Source organism: Electrophorus electricus, chromosome 6 (genome assembly GCF_041902795.1).
Source record: "Electrophorus electricus isolate QZ-2024a chromosome 6, ASM4190279v1, whole genome shotgun sequence".
NCBI classification, from domain to species: domain Eukaryota; kingdom Metazoa; phylum Chordata; class Actinopteri; order Gymnotiformes; family Gymnotidae; genus Electrophorus; species Electrophorus electricus.
In genome coordinates this window covers 2,512,445-2,532,864 of record NC_137502.1, presented here as the reverse complement: position 1 = coordinate 2,532,864, position 20,420 = coordinate 2,512,445, and the positions used below count along the sequence as shown (strand labels likewise).

At 42.9% G+C, this 20,420-nt stretch overlaps 2 protein-coding genes across 6 annotated transcripts; both read left to right on the top strand.

The window, feature by feature from the left end:
- Window positions 1-1,149: 1,149 nt before the first annotated feature.
- admb (adrenomedullin b) lies at window positions 1,150-3,510 on the top strand. Of its 2 annotated transcripts, XM_035525387.2 has the most exons (5): window positions 1,150-1,344; window positions 1,761-1,876; window positions 1,965-2,057; window positions 2,288-2,556; window positions 2,956-3,510. In XM_035525387.2, the coding sequence occupies exons 2-4, from the start codon at window positions 1,773-1,775 to the stop codon at window positions 2,541-2,543; spliced, it is 453 nt and encodes a 150-aa protein (XP_035381280.1). In that variant the 5' UTR covers window positions 1,150-1,344; window positions 1,761-1,772; the 3' UTR covers window positions 2,544-2,556; window positions 2,956-3,510. The 2 variants fall into 2 exon arrangements, with proteins under 2 accessions (XP_035381280.1, XP_081572943.1); XM_081716817.1 differs by lacking the exon at window positions 2,956-3,510 and having other exon boundaries at window positions 2,288-2,778.
- A 3,408-nt stretch (window positions 3,511-6,918) lies between these two features.
- ampd3b (adenosine monophosphate deaminase 3b) lies at window positions 6,919-20,318 on the top strand. Of its 4 annotated transcripts, XM_081716820.1 has the most exons (17): window positions 6,919-7,071; window positions 7,915-8,008; window positions 10,398-10,442; window positions 15,028-15,250; window positions 15,351-15,516; window positions 16,250-16,415; window positions 16,551-16,770; window positions 17,000-17,129; window positions 17,233-17,427; window positions 17,526-17,657; window positions 17,788-17,951; window positions 18,082-18,208; window positions 18,336-18,499; window positions 18,738-18,858; window positions 19,117-19,290; window positions 19,394-19,504; window positions 20,011-20,318. In XM_081716820.1, the coding sequence occupies exons 4-17, from the start codon at window positions 15,030-15,032 to the stop codon at window positions 20,185-20,187; spliced, it is 2,268 nt and encodes a 755-aa protein (XP_081572946.1). In that variant the 5' UTR covers window positions 6,919-7,071; window positions 7,915-8,008; window positions 10,398-10,442; window positions 15,028-15,029; the 3' UTR covers window positions 20,188-20,318. The 4 variants fall into 4 exon arrangements, with proteins under 4 accessions (XP_081572946.1, XP_035381247.1, XP_026873802.1 ...); XM_035525354.2 differs by lacking the exon at window positions 10,398-10,442; XM_027018001.3 differs by lacking the exons at window positions 6,919-7,071; window positions 7,915-8,008 and adding an exon at window positions 11,390-11,551 and having other exon boundaries at window positions 10,072-10,442.
- Window positions 20,319-20,420: the final 102 nt, after the last annotated feature.

Below are 20,420 nucleotides of genomic sequence, written 5' to 3'. Positions count from 1 at the left end.
CAGCACGGAGAGACCAGTTTTATCAGATGCTTGAAATATTCCCAGAGACATATGAGGTACTTAGCGTGACGTTGCCAAGGTCACAAGAGACTCAAGGCTTATTAGCAATTCTATGTTCGTGACCTCCTGTCCAATGTGGTGATGGAGGTGACTAGTGGCAGTCTACTGGAACACCTCATCTGAAAGCTAAGCAGGTGCAGTGATTGTGAGCATAGCTTGTATAAGAAGAGCTGCTCTTCAAAGCTGAGGACCCAGGTCAGGTACGAAGATGAAGAACTTCCTCCTCATCGTCAGTAGGCTCCCCCTCGCCAGGGCGGTATTGGGAAAATAGCACCCTCGGTTTTAACAGTCTCAATCATATCAACCACCTTACTATAATTAAGAAGTCATTGAATTAGATGGAAACAGGTCAATTAGATGGAGACAGCTTTCAAAAATTAGTTGCTTTATTTAGATCTACGAAGCAGTTTAAGTAAGCAGGTTAATTTAAGTTGAAGAATTACATTACAACTGTCACTTCATTTTTTAAATGTGTTTTTTAACAGTAATATTGGGAACATGCCTGTATATGTTCCTAAATCATTTTGCATGGTCAGCAGGTGTCAGATTAGCTGTTCTGGATACAGTAATAGTAAACCCGCATTCCTTACGCTTTAGCAGAATGTGTAGGTGGCTGGAATGTGAAACTGGAGTCATTATGCTACTATCAACTGAAATTAATTCTGGGTAACCAGTTAGGTCATGCATTCCAGATTCACAGTGGGAGCTCCATTATTAAGGATTTATGAAATAGTTAATACAGTCATGTCTGTTTAGTAGACACCATTGAAATATGCTGTTCTATTTGTGGCTACCCAGTTCCCTGACCTTCTCTGTCCTCATAGAAGAAACAACAAAATAACAGGATTTGAAATGGATTGTGACATATGGCAATAGGACAGTTATTTGAGTTATTTTAATAATGTGGAAAAAACAAAGCAAACAAGAATCTGTTTGAATTGCACTCCTCAGAACACACTTTGTCTCCATAAGACAGGACGAGTAGGGTTGTTGGTGAGTTTACCATGGGGATGTGGCTGGCTGTCACTCAAGATAATTCCCGCCTCCTCCCACCCCCTGTAAAGTATAAAAGGCTTCCAGGTTTCCCTTCAGGACTCAGAACACTGGTAGTGTTAGAGCTGCATCCTTATCTAACACACACACACACACACACACACACACACACACACACACACAGAGTTGGACATTATTTTGGAATACCTACTTTTCTGGACCCTCCCTCAGTACTGTGTCAGAAGTCAGAAGTTCAGTTCTTAACCCCCACTCAAGAACAGACCTCATCAGGTATGTACAGTTGAAATGCTGCTCTCAGTTCACTCTTGTCACTGGAATTTTTCTGCATTTCCTCAAAGATCCACGTCTACAAAACGCTTGGGTTAACATCTAGCTGCTATTACCTGTTTGCTTGGGGCAGAACTTCTCTGCCCCCAGCACAGCAGCTGGGTATCCCTGGTCTTTTGATTGGGTATCCCTGATTTTGGATTGGGTGTCTCTGGCCTTTTCACTTTCTCCTCAGTCACAGCCACTAGAACACTATGTATCTGAGAAAGACACAGTCTGTGCAAGTGCAGATTAGATCTGGGTGCAGATTAGACCGCGTTTTTGGCAGGACGTATGCAGTTTCTTAGAAGGTTGTCAGATTATGGATATATATTTAACATGTGAACAGCTAACGTAATTAAGACAGCCTTTCTCCACAGGTTGAAGGCAAAATGAAGCTGGTTGTGCAGAAGATTTGGCTGTGCTGTTTGCTGGCCAAGCTTGTGCCCTGTGCTATAAGTGCCCCACTTCAGATGACCTCTGAGCAAAAAGTCCAGTATGTCACTGCATTCGCGCCCCCCCATATCTCTGTTTTCCAAACCCCTTGTAACTTATTCTGGTTCCTTTGGGTCTTTGTTTGCCAGCCCAGAGCCCTGTGTGCCCAAGCAGGGTGGGATGGATTCAGCAGAACTTCTTCCACAGAGCAATGACACAGAGGTGTTGGCAGCAGGTCACAGGTGGGCTCCCTCTTTCATTCATTGCTAGATGTGTCTGAGTAAACGCAGTAAGACAGGCTCGTTAGAACAGAGTAAGACAGGCTCGTTAGAACAGAGTAAGACAGGCTCAATAGAACCGCCACCCTTGCTGAATGAATTAGGAGAAAATTAACATTTAGATTTAGATCATTTAGATCATCTTTCTTCCTTTCTTTCTTACTTCTTCCTGCCTTCCTTCCTTCCTACTCCAGTGCTCAGATGAGTGAACGAGTGAAGCGTGGGTGTAACCTTCTCACCTGTATGGTACACGACCTGGCCTACCGCATCAACCAGACCAGCAAGAGAATGAACAGTGCCCCGCAGGAGAAGATCAGCCCCCAGGGCTACGGCCGGCGACGCAGGCGCTCTCTCCTGCACCGATCTGCGCCTCGGAGCCGCGGGGAGGCCCGTCTCGGGCTGGCGTGGCTCCACACCCAGCGGCGTAGCGCACCACAAACACAGACTTAAACACCAACCTGCGGTTTGTCCTGAGCCTTTTCTCTCCTGTCGGCTCAGTGTGGTGAAATGCTACTGACGCCTCCTTTGCTGAACTTGTAGGGTGTTCTCTCCAGACACAACAGGTGGGAGACAACCGCTACACCTCCAAGCTGCTGAGCCTGTTTGCTCCACCAGAGCGGCAGGACTGAGGATAAAGACTTGGAGTCACCTGGAGGGAAGGGTGGGGAGTAGGGGTGGGGGGTTGGTCAGAGCTGTCCCTTAGGACGGGGGCAGCAGCAGTTCGGGGGTGGGGTGGGGGGTCGGGGGTGAGTGGGGGTTGTGAGTAGCAGATAGAGAAACCATTCTGGGTGCATGAGACTGGAACAATCCCATTTCTAACGGAGCTCTCGGACTTGACAAGGCTCTCTGTCTCTCCACGTAGGACGGGTGTCTGCTTCGACCCCTCTGGAGGAGCTGTGGGTTTATGAAGGACTCTGCTAACATCTCTGGGGCTTCTGGCAAGGGGAACAAGTACTGAGAGGACCACAAAGCTATAAGATCTTCACCAGTAAAGCCCCATAGAGGGAATGCATGGAAGGATGAGATCTTTGGGAAAGCTAGATGTGACACACACTCATACACTAATATCATGGAGGAAGCTAATACACTTGAAGCTGGATGTGTATGTAATACGGGACAGGTGCAATCATTTTTAGTAGTACTTTATATATTTCATCATTTATGTCTATAAAATTGTAAAATATATTATGTATGCTGTATGTTACAAATCCATATATTTATACATTCCATAATGTACTTATAAACTTGAGATTAAGCTATTTTTATACATAATAAATAAAATGTGTATTGTATATTTTAGTAACTGCCATTTCGAAATACAATACGTAACCTGTGCTTTCATATGTTTTAGTGATATAATTGTAAAACATTGTGAATTCAAATCATATGATCAATTATTAAACAGATGCAAGACAAAGATCAAATGTGTCTTTTCTTTTGTGGTTTCTCACTAAAAATATCAAGAGATCTAATTTAAAAAGGCCACAGAACACAGTTGTTAAGTGCAATAATACATATCAAGTGAAATCATTTGTGCAAGAGGGCAAATGATCAGTACAATAGACAATATGTTTATAGTGCAGACAGGACAATACACAGTAAATAAAATTATATTAATAATAGAACTATGCTGTAGTATGTTAAACAAGAGAAACCTATTTGCGGAGGTAGTGTTTGAAATGATGCATTGCATTAAATGTCGTGGATATTTAGCTAAATTGATTTTACAACCCCATTGTTGGCGAGACCAGATCCAAGATTATCCAGAAAAACACCGACTCGTTACAGTCCTCATGCAAAGCCATTTGGTTTCATTTCCAGTGTTGTGCTGCCATCTAGTGGCGAAGGCCTGTGATTACTGTTGTTAGTATTTTCACAAGTCAGCTGTCTTTCTGTCACATCTGCTAGACACAGATAAGAAGTTTACACCAACCAGGCTTGCCGTCTAAGAACACGATAAGATTCATTTTTACAGACATTTTACATTTTTGCAGATATTTTGTGACCGCACAAAAGAAAAGGAGTGAGATTAAGAATGTACCTGAATTTAAGCAAAAGGAATTTACAGTAACATCAACTGAACAACTGAAATTATACAAACTAATTAAACATCAATCATGGTTAGTAGCTAAATAAAAGTTAATAGCAACCATAGTAAAATCAGTAAAATACGTTTTTCAAGTATCATAAAAGTACATGGTCAATAGAGGGCGCTAACTGCCTTGTTTTAATTTGAGGAGCATGCGCAGATTAATTATATTGGTGCGTTGGTTTAGCAAATTCATTTCTTTATTGTGGAATTTGGCAAGAAAACATTCAGAAAGCTCTAAAATATCTTAAGGTATTTGACAGTTTTAGTCAAATTTCTTTTATGAATCAGATGACAGTTAAAATATCTAAACTGTTACCCACTTTTTGTCATTAATCATGTAGCTAATAGTAGTAGAGGTTCTTCAGTAGCACACTAGGTGGTCGAGGTTCTGTCTGTAGAAGTGAAAACTAAAGTCAAGCCTGTTTACGTTAGCAGTGCATTCACCAGCAGTGCGCTGAAGAGATGCTGGAGATACGGCCCGTCCGTCTGATCTGCTAAACACACAAGTATGTCGTGTCCAAGTAGCTCCGCCTTGCTTCCAAATACAGTTCAAATTCAAATGTATCTATAAAGCAATTATTACAACAGCCGTCGTCACATAGCAGTTTTACACATGTCTGAGTCCAAGCCCCCCAGTGAGCAAGCCAAGGGCGACAGTGGCGAGGAAAAACTCCTCGGAGCACGAGGAAGAAACCTGGACAGGAACCGAGACTCAAAAAGTCTCAGTAGTTCACAATAGTAACAATATCAACAATAAAGAGCAGAATGAGAAGTGAAAGAGAGGGAAAAATAAAATAGATAAATAAATTAAAAAGTATGAGGGTGTGTAAATTAGGGAACTACAATACGCAAAGTTGGACTTCGGCAGATCCAGCTATGACAGCACAGCTAAAAGGAAAGAGCTAGAAGGGAGCACGGGCACCCTGGAAAATCAGCAATCCACCGCTCAGTCAACAAACTTGAGTGACAAAAGAGAGGTGAAGTGACAGCATCATAACATCCCAGTTTACCAGAACTCCCAAAACCCACGGACCCCCAGATCTACACCTTTACCCAAGATGGGAAGTAGTTAATAAAATGCCTGACTGTAGAGAGAGCTTTTCAGCCTAGCCTTAAATATTGAGACTGTGTCTGAGTCTCAAACATTTACAGGAAGGTTATTCCACAGTGTGGGCATTTTATAGGAAAACAAAAACAAAGAAATCAATTATCACATCAATCACCAATCCATCTGGTCAAGTTCCCCAGCACCTTTTCATAACTCACTGATTCATTTAGGCACTTCTATTCAAAATTATATTCATCAAACAAAACAACAGACTCATGCTTTTCTGAGAAGTGGCTCCATAAACTAGTTAACAACAATACAATCACACTCAGTGCACAACACATTACATCTTTTATCCACGGAAGAAATTACTAAAGCATTCCATCTCATCCCTAACAGTAAATCCCCAAGACTGGACAGAATCCCAGGTGAGTTCTGCAAACACTGGACCCTTTCACCCATATTTTTAATAAATACAGATATAAATATTACATGCATTCCCTGTCTTACCAGGGATTGGCTTGCATCCAAAGTGTCAGTAATAATAAATACAGACCAAACTGGTTTCATAAAGGTTAGCTAATCCTCATTAAATGCACAAAGACTCAGGTCTGTACAACAGACACACCTCACCCCATAAATCTCCTTCCATCATCACATCCTTTTACAAGGATGCTGCAACGGTCTCTGATGGGGGGACAGCCCCTTCTCTTCGCCTCTCAGGCACCTTGGATTTGGACCAGTATCTAAATATCCCGTCCAAATCATATGTATGGCCTAATGTTCCATAAACAGGATTAAACTACTATATAACTCATCCACTCATTCGGACGCAACTATCACATGCATTCAAACTGTTTCACTTCCAAATGGGCACTGGACAAAGGTGCTCTTTACTTCTCTCTACCTCCATCTTATATGCACTCTATCGATCCATGGGCTTCCCGTCAGACAATGTCAGAACCTCACTGGTGCCCAGACCAAATTGCATGATCATGAAAACAATATATGCACTGACGACATTCTCTTATGTATCACCAGCGATTTGATGTCTCTTTCATCAATTCATAGTCGGATTAGTAAATATTCCATGAAATATCTTGAACTCCACAACTAAATTTACATTTATGCAAATTAAACGATATCTCCATATACTACATGAAATAAGAAACCATCTGGCCCGATGGAATAAATTACCAATATTACGACTCAAAACGTGTATTCTTTCCCAGCTGACCAACCCTTCAGGTTTTTGGCGATGCTCGTTAGGCTGGCCTCTATCTGGTTCTCCTCGCTTCACTCAGCAATGCTACTGGTGTCCGTTCTGTACTGTTACAACACTGATGTGCCCACATCCCTGCTCCACGTTTTAGAGGTATATATAATTCCGCAGTCCTGTTTCCCTGTTTCATACAACATTGTTCTTCTCTCCACCTTCTCATTCACCTTCCTCCTTTCTTATATTCCCACTATTTTTCTTCCTCTCTATCTGCATCTTTAAATGTCACCTTAACAGTCAAATGAAACGTACCTGAATATAGTGTTAATAAACGGCTTATTGTTCTCATTGTAGAAGGGGGGGGTGTATCGGGGGGGGCGGGGGGGGGGGTGGGGGCTGGCAGGAAATAAAAGGAAAGAAAGCCCTACCCACAGTGAGAGAAGTCCCATTCATTGTTGACTTCAGCGTCTTAAAGAGCTGATCCATCCCTGTCAGAGGGGGATAATGTCGTAAACGCTGTCACACATCAGTCTCTATCTCCACCCTCAAGGAAGAGTCACGGCAGTTTCTTTATGAGCGGCACAGAGCGAGGGGACGACGTTTCTACACAGAGAGAGGGGTGAGTGAACTTTCCTTCTAGTGCCCTGATACTGCTGATCCGTATAACCTGACTGATGCTGGCATTTCTCTGAGGGCCAACATGCTATTTTTGCGCCATTTGGATAAACGTGCCTGATCAGCTCTAAAAGTATGCTGAGTTTTCTTCTGAGCTGTTGCATGTCTCAGCCTGTCACAGGCCGGTACTTCATACCAACGACCCCACATCACAGTTGCTGCACAGTTTTCAGCAACATAAAGATAATCCCATATAACAAATGAGGAGAATAATAACAATGGGGTTCTTTTTTTCAGTTATGTAAGGGACATAGTCTGCTATCAGCAAACGCCTGAAGCTCAGCCGGAAATGTCAGTACTGACTGGGTAGAGGAAGCAAAAATCCCTCACGAGGAGTTATAGCTCCACTTCACTACTGTGTGCTATGTAAACACGGCCTCTGGATGAAAATAAAATGTGACTAACAACACTGCTCTGGGCTGACAGAGATAACAGATCAGTCGCAACACTTTGTTGGGCTCGGTGTTAACAGGAAGCTGCAAAAGCTGCATTATCAGCTCTGTTACTATGGTTCCAAAGTGCCAAAAAGCTGCAGCTGCAAAGAGGAACTTTCTTTTTCTGCTGTCAGAATAAAACTTGAAGTTTGCATTCATGGGCCTGGTAACTCAATAGTAGTACACTGACATATTTTCAGTTGCTTTTATCTTGTATATTTAATGTCATGCAATGAATATTCATTTTTTGAAAAAGTTGAAGTTGCAGTAAGTTTGACGTCATGGTCGGTGGTTAGCACCAACACCACAGCAGTAGTCTGTGTGTGTACTACAACTCTTTTCTTCCTGCTCAGATGTCTGTCAGTGGACTCATGGATGAAGACACACAAACCAAGATGAGGAGAAGCAGGATGAGCAAGCAGCAATCCACACCTCTCCTTGGGAAAGGTTAGTGCATATACACACGCGCACACACGCACACCTTTCCTTGGGAAGGGTTAGTGCACACACACACGCCTCCATGGAGTCTGTTGTTTATACTTGCAGTATGTGCAAAAGCAGTATATCCTGTTAAACATCAACAAGATAACTAGATATATTTGCAGAGTATACTAGTAATGTTAGCTGCTCTGTTCTGAAGATTCTTTGTCTTTCAGCATGTGACATTAAACAAACAATATGTCATTCTTCACTGATTCATCTTCATATAATGTATCAGCTATAATACTGACTTGCTGCTTGGATGTTTAAGAGACTCTGTACTAAATGTATTTCAAACATAGCTGCCTCCAAGTGAGGGATGTGTATACATAAATAAGCTTAAAGGTTTAACTAGTGTAGGTCAGTGGTTAAGGTTCTTGAGTGTTATGTAAATAAATTTGACTTTTACTTTAATTTAAACATTAGACTGATATTATTATATAATATTGGAAGGATATATTAATATTAATATTAATCTTGGAAGGAGTACTTAAAACTAAGAGTACAAATGAGCATGTCTGAATAAGATTCCAATGTGTCTTTGTTAGATGAACATAATCTCAGATATTAAGCTATAAAATAAAATATCTCAGCTATAAAAATCCTAAACCGGTTTGCCTACACCAACCACAGCTAGGCGTTGTCTGACTCAGCTTTGTCAACTCTGTCTGGGCAACTACAACTACATAAGAAACAGCTCAACCGCAATGCCTCCATGATACGAACAGTAAAAAGGAGTAAAAAAGCAACTGGCACAGCGAACCAGATTTACTGGACTAAGGATATTGTGGGAGACTTTTAGTAGCTGTTGTTAACTAGTGTAGGTCAGTGGTTAAGGTCCTTGACTTGTAATTGGAAGGTTGCCAGTTCAAGTCCCACCACTGCCAAGCTTTCACTGTTTGGCACTTGAGCAAGACTCAACCCTTAATTACTCCTGTTGTGTTCAGTCATAACTGTAAGATGCTTTGTATAAAAGTGTCAGATGAATGTAAATTAATAGTGCAAAATGCATCTAACCCTAATTTGGGCATCTTACATTTAAATGTGAATATTTGTTTAAGATTATTAATATTTAAATTAAAGTATATAATAGCACACTGTATATATGAATCTATTTATATAGGTTTTGCATAGTAAAATCACCATAAGTTAGACTTATTTGTGCAGCGAGGCAAAGTTTGACCTGTACTACTACAAACTGAATTTATTATATGTATTACCAAGTGCTGATACTTTCTTCTGTGCTAGGAATTTTGTATCATTAAAAGAAATGAGCCATTCCTAGTGCTCTTTATACTAGGTTTGAGGAGCCTGTCTGGACTGAGAGGCAGGTGAAGACCGAGTTCCTTTTCCTGTTTTCTCTTCCATGTCCAAGAATTTAGGGACTCAGAGACTGTTCAGCCCACTTGAAGAGCTGCCAGAATTTTATGTTTCACAGAGACTTCACAGAAGTCTCACAGAAGTCTCACAGAACTCTTCAAGAGGTCTCACAGAGGGTTCGGAAGTCCAATCCTAATGAAAAGAACAGTCTAGTATTCTGGTATAACATTAAGTGGGAGTATTTCCAAATTCTACATTAGACATATTTTAAAATACACGTTAGAAAATGTAAACAGATAAATGTTGGTTGGAACATATTTATCATTATAATTTCCTTGCCACTGAAACCAGTGGCTTGTTCATTAGGAATCTGGACTCAAACTTGAGAAAAGCCGTTTTGCGACAACATGTGTTGCAAAAAGTGTTATGTAAATAAATTTGACTTTTACTTTAATTTAAACATTAGGCTGATATTATTATATAATATTGGAAGGATATATTAATATTAATATTAATCTTGGAAGGAGTACTTAAAACTAAGAGTACAAATGAGCATGTCTGAATAAGATTCCAATGTGTCTTTGTTAGATAAACATAATCTCAGATATTAAGCTATAAAATAAAATATCTCAGCTATAAAAATCCTAAACCGGTTTGCCTACACCAACCACAGCTAGGCGTTGTCTGACTCAGCTTTGTCAACTCTGTCTGGGCAACTACAACTACATAAGAAACAGCTCAACCGCAATGCCTCCATGATACGAACAGTAAAAAGGAGTAACTGGCACAGCGAACCAGATTTACTGGACTAAGGATATTGTGGGAGACTTTTAGTAGCTGTTGTTAGCTTGAGAGGGCATGAAAACTAAAAAGTAATGGGTGGAGGTTTCAGATGAACTGGAAGCAACTGACAGGAGACTCCACTCATAGGTGGAGTCTGAATTCTTCCAATTGTTCCCCTGGAAACTTGGTGAAGGCTCACAACAGCCACAAAGAGACAAAGTGAACCACTGTTCCTCTGGACTTTTTCTTCTAGCTTCTACATGACATAATCTGCTAGCCTGAACTACAGCAAGCCCAGGTAAATACTTCTGTATAAATTGTAAAACATTGCCTCCAGCTTGTAAAAACTGTTCAATAATTGCCTTTGAAAGTGCTTTGTTGTTTTCTGTAAGAACTCCAGGGTGTGCTTGCATGTGAAGGCAGTGTCTCCCTGAGCATGGCTGTTTGCAGCTTAGTGAAACACTTCAGTGCAGTTCAGCAGGCTGTGGAGTGAGCCCTGGGAAAGAGTGACCAGGTCATTTATTTTAAGCTCACAATGCATGGCGTGTCTCTGTGTTAAACCCAAGGTCAGGCTCAGAACTCGATGTTATAGAGCACTGAACTTCCATGCCACTGTGTGGTTATCAGAGGTTCACATGCACCCTAGCAGAGTGTACTGGGGTGATATGCAAGCAAACAAACAAACAACCAAAGAGATTGGTAGTGGTCAATTCATAAATGTGTCATGCTCCTGTTGAGTGATCTTGCTGCCCTACTTGGGTAGTGCAGGGTAAATGCACTGTTTTGGGAATTCCTTTAGCTCTGTCACTTGGGTGTGGCTTACAAGTGATAAGACAGCTAACGTTCATAGTAAAAGCACTGTCAGTTACAGATGGATTCTTGCCCTTTACAGAGCTGAATCCAAATCAGCTTCATTGTATGCTGTACCCAACACTGGCAAAACCGTATTTGTGCAAGACCTTTGTATGGACAAAGCTGTTTGTTAGTTACTAAAAGCTACTGAAGGTTACTAAAGGTCAGCTGTGGCGCGGGAGGCGTGCGAGCACCTAGCACATCACGTCTCCGCGATATCAGCAGATGTGAGTGCTGCCAGCTGCTCGGTGTGGAGGAGCTCAGGAAACAAGATCTTCACAGGCAGTGCTGTTCTGGAACCTGCCACCACATCAGGCTTCTGACACTTGCACTCACAGCCAGCAGCCGGATGTGACATTTGGGACGTCATGCAGTTTGCTGCTTTAAATATAGATGGAGAGGAGCACTCGAGATACTGAAAGGCAGGAAGTGTCTAAGGCACAGAAGAATCCTCTCACCGGGCCACACCACAGCCCCTGACGAGATATTGCAAGGCAGACGGTCTGAGCGTAGAGAGCCTGACAAAACCCAGCAGGGCGAGGATGGCCACAGAAGGTAAGAAAGAGCGAGAGAGAGAGAGAGAGAGAGAGAGAGAGAAAGAGATAGCGCACTCCTCCACATGTCTGCTTAAATGAAAGAACAGGGAACACAGGACTGTGGAGAGTGCCAGGAGAGAGTGATCAGGGTTGAGAGTGCAAGGAGAGAGTGATCAGGGTTGAGAGTGCAAGGAGAGAGTGATCAGGGTTGAGAGTGCAAGGAGTGAGTGATCAGGGTTGAGAGTGCAAGGAGAGAGTGATCAGGGTTGAGAGTGCCAGGAGAGAGTGATCAGGGTTGAGAGTGCAAAGAGAGAGTGATCAGGGTTGAGAGTGCCAGGAGAGAGTGATCAGGGTTGAGAGTGCCAGGAGAGAGTGATCAGGGTTGAGAGTGCAAGGAGTGAGTGATCAGGGTTGAGAGTGCCAGGAGAGAGTGATCAGGGTTGAGAGTGCAAGGAGAGAGTGATCAGGGTTGAGAGTGCAAGGAGAGAGTGATCAGGGTTGAGAGTGCCAGGAGAGAGTGATCAGGGTTGAGAGTGCCAGGAGAGAGTGATCAGGGTTGAGAGTGCAAAGAGAGAGTGATCAGGGTTGAGAGTGCCAGGAGAGAGTGATCAGGGTTGAGAGTGCAAGGAGAGAGTGATCAGGGTTGAGAGTGCCAGGAGAGAATGATCAGGGTTGAGAGTGCCAGGAGAGAGTGATCAGGGTTGAGAGTGCAAGGAGTGAGTGATCAGGGTTGAGAGTGCCAGGAGAGAGTGATCAGGGTTGAGAGTGCAAGGAGAGAGTGATCAGGGTTGAGAGTGCAAGGAGAGAGTGATCAGGGTTGAGAGTGCCAGGAGAGAGTGATCAGGGTTGAGAGTGCAAGGGGAAAGTGGTTCTTGTAACATGGTTACAAGTGACATGTTGACAATAACCTACCAGGTCATAAATCCTCACCAACATTGGCACAAAGCAGCACAACACACACCACTACGTGCTTCAAAGACAGTAAAGACAACAGTAACTGTTGTACTACTCATTTAATTACAAAATGTTTCCAAATGGCAAATTTAAACAACAACAAAAAACCAAAACAAAACTTTTTTTTAACCTCATAGATATTACTGTCTTTTATTTGTCTTAGTAGCAGGATTACGGTCAGGTAAACAGGTACCAAAAGCTTGTCTGGAATGAAATTCTCCTCGATGGGCTGAGCTGGGAACAGTTTGAAAACATCTCTCATATAGTCGTATGAAGCAGCATTTTGCCCAAATGTTTTGACAGAGTCAAATTACACGTCACAGGTGGAAGTCTATAGCAAAGCATTTTCTTACTCAGTCAAACCTTGTACACCAGAAGTGATTCAGCTACTGAATTAAAAAGTACAATGAAATGTTATGAAATGGTTACAGAAGACATCTGTGGAACATAGTGGTGAAAGCCAGTGAATGGTAAAGAGTTCTGTAGACTTAAACTGTCATAGAAAACCAAACAAGTACCAAACACTCTATACTAGCAGCTTCAAAAGTAAACATGGATCAGGACTCAAGTAAACATTTTTAGCTCTAGTAAATATACAGTACATCTTGTACATAGTGGGACAGTATATTCACTTGTTCTAACAACTAACAGACTGATTTAGCTACACAACCTATGAATGTACATCAATATTTTACAACAGTGAAAATAATATAATATAATATAACTCCTTCAGTGTAACTCAGCTTCAGTTGTTAATCGAATGTGTGACTTTATAACTGCATGAATACATATAAAAGTAAAAATGGTACATTTATCACATTGTGCTGAATACAGCCAGCCTTGAGGAAGTATCTTAAATTCCCCTTTCTCAGAATAATCCCTCAGACTGCTTATTAGAAAGACTAAAGAGTTGGTGACTATTGCCAGAACCAGTTCCATCATGCAAGCTGAGAATGTGCTGATAGCCACTGGGGGCGGGGTTAAGAGGAGCCAGGAGCCCACAGGAGTGTCTTTCTGACAACTGCGTCATCGTGTTTACAGAAACCTGACTAAGTGCATCTGTAACCTGATGTGCATAGTCGGGTCACTTGAGGATATGTTTACAGCTGCGACACATTGCCTGATCCACACTCATAGATCTTTTCTTAGATTACGCTTATGACAGGACAGAGCTGTCCCTAAATTGCAGTAAGCATATGTGCTTTGCTGAGGCAACAACATTCACTGTGTGCACAATTATTAGGCAAGTTGTATTTTTGAGGATTCATTTTATTATTGAACAGCTACAGTGCTCTCGGTCAATCCAGAATCTTAATAAACCTCAAACCTGAATATTTAAGAAAGTAAACGTGAGGTTTTGGCTTTCTTAGGAGAATATCTATGTGTGCAGAATTATTGGGCAACAATGAATGTACAGAATTATTAAGCAACTAAATCTGTGAGAATAAAGTGAGAATAATAAACAAACAACTCAATTTACAAATAAACATTTCTGACATTTAAAAAAAAGTGACCAGTATAGCACACCTTCTTTTCAATAACAGTGATAGAGTCTGTCAGTTTCTTAATCTGTTGACAATCAACTTTGTGCAGCAGCAACCACAGCCTCCCAGACACTGCTCAGAGAGCTGGACTGTTTTCCTTCACTGTAAATCTCCCGTTTAAGAAGACCTACAAGTTCTCAGTAGTGTTTATGTGAGGGGAGGAAGGGGGCGTGTCATTATTCTTTCATCTTTAAGGCCTTTACTGGCCAGCCATGCAGTGGAGTACTTCATGCACTGGCAGTAGGTTTGGGAGTTGGTTTTGAGTCCATCTGCAACCCAAAAATGTCCAACTAGCTCATCTTTAATAATACCAGCCCACAGCACAACCCCATCATGTCTTTGAGTACTGAACACCTTGTACCTCTGGGCACTCCAGGTAGGTTGCAGGTCTGGATGACTGCACTGGAGGATAACGGCTTCCTGGTCACTTCACATTTGATTCTTCTCAAATCTTTGGCAGTTAATTTGCATCTTTTTTCTTAACACATTTTTGTGACCCTGTTGACTATTTGCAACAAAACGTTTGATGGTTCTGTGATCACAAAAAAGGAATTGCTCAAAATGTTAAAGAATTCTATGTGTTTTAGGGTCCTTTAAAAATTATTTTTGCTTTAGGATTCTATTCAAAGTCAGAAGAGAATGTTTTGACATATACGTTCCATAAGCAGCCCTGAAACAGACCGTGAGCTACTTTAAGTCCTCTCTGTTCAATTTCTTTGTTGGCCAGGTTCTTCAGACAAAACATAAACAACAACAAAAGCAAACAAAAATAAACAAACAAGCATATGATTTTTCATGTTTAAACGGCTGCAGCCAGAATTTACAATCTATAAAGAATATTTTAGAACTACCTGAAACCTTTGAAAAATTTAGCAGTTGTTTCTATAGATTGCATTACGCGCAAGATGTGAGGTCCAGCTCACATCCTTTAACTGTTGATAAATGCTTTTCTCTGTACTTGTCTGAAAAATCCCACGTTTTTGGCTTTGTTTTGCAGACATGCAGCGACAGTTCCCGAAGATGTCCTTCAGCGAGGTGGACGATCGGATGAAGAGGCTGGCGGAGAAGGTGATGGCCTCGGCCCTGAAGGAGGAGAACACCAAGGACCTCATGTCCATGTTCACCGTGCCTGAGGACTGCCCTATCGGACTGCATCAGGCCAAAGAACATGAGCTACTCAAGGAGATAGCAGAGGAGCACTCTGCAGAGAGTATCAAAAGGTCAGGGACGGCCGCGGGATCGCCAATCAGCTCAGTGGGACTGTCTGCGTGATGACACAAAAAAGATGACCTGTTTTGTTTTTTCTGCACCCTCCTCTAGGAAGAAGAGCTTTAAGATGATGCGCTCCCAGTCGATATCACTCCAGGCCCCAGGTATGGCTGACTGGGCCATGTCTGTGATCTCCCCTATAGTCCCCCCTGAAAAACACACTGACAACATCCCAGAGTTCCAGAGAATGACCATCAGTGGAGACCACTGCGCAGGGGTAGGTGCTTACTTCATACCTTATACATCATAATATAAAGAAGTTAATGAAAGCCCAAATCATCTTGCATTCTGCAGTTGTACGCATGCATGTAAAAAGAGAATAGAGTATTTAACTGGGGACACAGCAAGAATCGTAAACAGCAGAAGAGCTCAGGGTTAGCAGGAAAACAGAAGTATATAGTATACGAAAACACGGAAGCACAGTAATTGAGTCACGCAAAGGTCATGGTGGAAATGTCCACAGGCTACTAGGTGAGAATACGCAGGACTGCAGCCTCTGGCTTTATTGTGGCTGCATACCAGACTTGTGCTTCAATCAACACCTCCATAAACACCCATACAAAACATTACAATGTAATAATGTTACTAGCTGAACTCAGAATCAACACCTCCATAAACACCCATACAATACATTACAATGTAATAATGTTACTAGCTGAACTCACAATCAACACCTCCATAAACACCCATACAAAACATTACAATGTAATAATGTTACTAGCTGAACTCACAATCAACACCTCCATTAACACCCATACAATACATTACAGACAATGTAGAAATGTTATTGGCTGTGGCTCCAGAACTCAAACTCTAATGAATCTCCAATCATTTTCATCTAATATTATTTCAGACCCTGTGAATAAATCGAAGGAGAGTTTCAACAAAAATAAATTCTAGAATTAGTGTCAAGTCACCCTTGTGTGTCCTGTATTGTGTTTCCAACACAGATAACAGTTGAGGACTATGAGCAGGCAGCAACAAGCCTGCTGAAAGCTTTATTCATCCGAGAGAAATATTCACGTCTGGCATATCACCGCTTCCCAAGAATCACTGCCAAATTCCTCCGAAGTGCAAATAATGAGACATGGAATGAGGAAGATGAGATTATTCCAGGTAACTGTGGTACACCTTGAAAGAACATTTAGGTGAAAAGTAAGCTTATTTGGTATAGTTGGTATAGCAGTGATTAGTTAAATTACGAAAGGTAGTTTTTTTAATATAATAATTTATGGTGCGTTTGAACTACAGATATCCTTCCCTATGTTACGGATGGCCAGGATCCATACAGCATGGAGGACATCCCACAGAACCTGGGCTACATCCTGAAGATGAAGGACGGCATCATACACGTTTACGATGACGAAGAGGCCGTAACGCAGGAGAAGCCGCACGGTTTGCCTTATCCCGACATGGAGACGTTCACCATTGACATGACCCATGTCCTGGCCATGATCGGAGACGGACCAACGTGAGTTCAACTTTCTTCCAGTCATGTCTCACGTTTGCTGTGTGGCGGGCAAATCCATCCACCGTGGTAGAGATGTAGCTCACGGCCCACTATGCTATGCGACCTGAGTGTTATCTATGCTATTCAAAAGATAGCTGTAACTGTTATGGGGTCTTTGCACACATGTCTCAATGGCCTCTTATCACACTGTGTTGTACTGTAGCAGACATACTTATGTGTCTATCTGCAGAAAGACCTACTGCCACAAACGGCTGAACTTTCTCATGTCTAAGTTCCACCTACACGAAATGCTGAATGAGATGGCAGAGCTGAAGGAACTAAAGAGCGTTCCTCACAGAGACTTCTACAACGTCAGAAAGGTAGGGGGCGTAACGCGGCACGCGAGGCTTTATGCCACCTCCAGCGTGTGTTTCCTGAAAGCTCGAGTCTGCCAGCTGAAGCAGGGTGCTTATGCACTTACAGGTAGACACCCACATCCACGCAGCTGCCTGCATGAACCAGAAGCACCTTCTGAAGTTCATCCAGGACACCTGCAATGCAGAGGCCGATCGGGTGGTGATGGAGAAGAACGGGAAGAAGCTCACGCTCAGACAGGTTTTCGAGAACCTCCACATGGACCCGTACGACCTCACGGTGGACTCCCTGGACGTGCACGCTGTATGTACCTTCACAAGAGCAAGTTGAACCTGCACGTTGAACCTTTTTGGAATAAATTATATCCAGCAATACTTTTTTCTTTTTTGGAAATATCTCAGGGTAGGCAAACTTTTCATCGATTTGACAAGTTCAACTCTAAATACAACCCAGTGGGTGCGAGTGAGCTTCGTGAGATCTACCTCAAAACTGACAACTACATTCATGGAGAGTACTTCGCACGTCTTATAAAGGTAAAGTACAGACCCGGGTCCATCCCCGTTAATAAAACACTGTGTACAAGGGGACACGTTGTAAACAGACCCTTTCTATAGAGGAGGTGTAAACTGTGCTACTATGTCCCCGCGCTGATGCTGTCTGTAGGAGGTGGCTCAAAATCTGGAGGAGAGTAAATACCAGTATGCAGAACCCCGCCTTTCCATCTATGGCCGTGCCCCTGATGAATGGGACTGCCTATCAAAATGGTTCATCCAGCAAAAGGTGTACTCCCCCAATTTAAGATGGATTATACAAGTGCCAAGGATCTAGTAAGTTCTTCAGGTTTAAATAAGATTCAGTTTAAATAACATTGGAAAGTAGAAGCTGTAAAGGACATGCCAGCAACATTCCAGACAGATTACTATAAAATCATACTGATGCCTGTGTTCTGTCATTCAGTGACATTTTTAGATCAAAGAAAATAATTCCCAACTTTGCAAAGATGCTGGAAAACATCTTCCTCCCTCTGTTTGAGGCTACCGTTAACCCCCAGAAGCACAAAGAAATGCATGTTTTCCTGAAATATGTGAGTGGCTGGATTTGTTCTTAGATATGTTATTATTACCAGGAGACCGATCTCCAATGACCAGGTGTTCAGGTGTCAGGTGTCTGGTACTCACAACAGCCCTAAAGGAACCCCGTCTTACCGGCAGGTGACGGGCTTTGACAGCGTGGACGACGAGTCCAAACACAGCGATCACATGTTCACCTATAAGAGCCCCAAGCCTGAGGAATGGACCCTGGATGAGAACCCTCCATACAGTTACTACCTCTTCCACATGTATGCCAACATCATGGTACTCAACAACCTGCGCAAGTATGTCCATTGCTACCTTCACCATAAGCTGCATTCACGAGGTTCTCTTGTCAGAATTTTATCTTCTGTTCTTAAAGATACACAGCACTGTGGCAAGAATGTATCATCTGCAGTCTATGCTCAAATGTGAGAAATGTAATATAGTGATATTTATTCCATCTTCACATGGAAACAGTTTGGTAACGAATTTGTGCATTCCTGTGTGTGAATTTTGAATGCTTGTGCTGTTGTTTCCAAGGGAACGTGGCCTCAACACCTTCCAGTTACGCCCCCACTGTGGGGAGGCGGGGTCCATCACCCACCTGGTGTCCGCCTTTCTCAGTGCAGACAACATCTCCCACGGCCTCAATCTGAAAAAGGTCACTCCTCCAGCTGAGTCCAGTCCTAATACGATTACGTAACCAGCTGTTACATTAGCAGAGTGTTTTCTTAAAATCTCACAGTAAATGAAGCAGTTTTATGGAAACAGAGGTCATGAGATCATTCCAAGTAACAACGTCAGGGCAGTCAGTCAGGCACCGATCCATTCCTAGTGAAGCATTATGGGATAATCACCATCACCTTGTGCCACGCACACTGTTAACAAACTACCGTCCGTCCCTGTGTCTCTTACCCAGAGTCCTGTGCTGCAGTACCTATATTACCTGGGCCAGGTGCCCATTGCAATGTCACCTCTTAGCAACAACAGCCTGTTCCTGGAGTACTCCAAGAGTCCCCTGCGAGAGTTCCTGCACAAAGGCTTGTGTGTGTCGCTCTCCACCGACGACCCCATGCAGTTCCACTACACCAAAGTGCGATGCCGTTCCAGTACACCAGTCAAACCCACTATCGGGGCATACGGTGCACGATATGGTTAGTTAGCTGACTGTCTTTTCCCTCTGCTGCCCCCTGCAGGAGGCACTAATGGAGGAATACGCTATCGCGGCACAGCTGTGGAAACTCAGCACTTGTGATGTCTGTGAGATCGCCAGAAACAGTGTCCTCCAAAGTGGTCTCTCACATCAGGTACACATACGCAGTGTCACACAGTCTCCTTTAGGCTATTGCCAACTACCCTTTTTGGTCTGTGGAATCACCAGTATTAAAGAATAAACAGCAAACAATGATCAGGATGTTTTTGATTCGTTTTGCAAAGCTGTTATATAAAAGCAGGAGAGGCTACTGGATTAGTTCCAGACCACCAATGCAAGTAAAACCTAAATGCGATTGTTTCTAAAGCCTCTTTAACAGGCTTAGCAGACTCGCCTTTTTAACATTCTGTAGCAAATACTGTACGTACATGCAGAAAAATGTCTGTAAATTAGGAGTTGTTGAAAGAGCAACTGCACAGGGCTAGCGTTTAGTCCCGCCTGTCGCTAGTGAAACGTTTCAGTCGTGCTGCACTTGTCTAAACGCGCCCTGCTGCCAGCGTAGCACGCACTCGAGGCGCTGAAGTGTCACCGCTTCAGAGATCATAATGGACATTTGCCTGTTTCCCAACCACTCACTAAGACCTCCTCTCGTTTCTACAGGAAAAGAAACACTTCTTAGGGGACAACTATCTAGAGGACGGACCAGAAGGGAACGACATTCGGCGGACGAACGTGGCCCAGATCCGCATGGCCTTCAGGCACGAGACCCATTGCAACGAGCTCAGCCTCCTTATGGACGCGGTGAAGCGCGAGTGCACTGCAGGGCATGCCGAGTGAAAGGAGGACGAGTGCAGCGTGCCCGTGGAGCCCTGGCGCAGGACTGACTACTGAGCCCACCCACACGGAACAGTCACATTCAACAGAAAGGGTCGATATTCATTGGGGGGGGGGGGGGCGGGGCGGGGGGGGGGGGGTGTTAGGTACATTGTATTCTTGGTTTCTTAGGAGCATTTTTTTCTTGTGTTGGTGATTTTTATTAAAACCTTCCTGGTTTGTATGGAACAGGAGAG

Excerpts from the sequence above, each read along its gene's own strand:
- admb (XM_035525387.2), top strand. The coding sequence starts at position 1,773 with ATGAAGCTGGTTGTGCAGAAGATTTGGCTGTGCTGTTTGCTGGCCAAG. Across the intron at positions 1,877-1,964 it reads ACCTCTGAGCAAAAAGTCCA|CCCAGAGCCCTGTGTGCCCA; the intron begins GTATGTCACTGC and ends TTTGTTTGCCAG. Across the intron at positions 2,058-2,287 it reads GTGTTGGCAGCAGGTCACAG|TGCTCAGATGAGTGAACGAG; the intron begins GTGGGCTCCCTC and ends TTCCTACTCCAG.
- ampd3b (XM_035525354.2), top strand. The coding sequence starts at position 7,915 with ATGTCTGTCAGTGGACTCATGGATGAAGACACACAAACCAAGATGAGG. Across the intron at positions 16,416-16,550 it reads GGAAGATGAGATTATTCCAG|ATATCCTTCCCTATGTTACG; the intron begins GTAACTGTGGTA and ends TTTGAACTACAG. Across the intron at positions 17,428-17,525 it reads ACTCCCTGGACGTGCACGCT|GGTAGGCAAACTTTTCATCG; the intron begins GTATGTACCTTC and ends GAAATATCTCAG.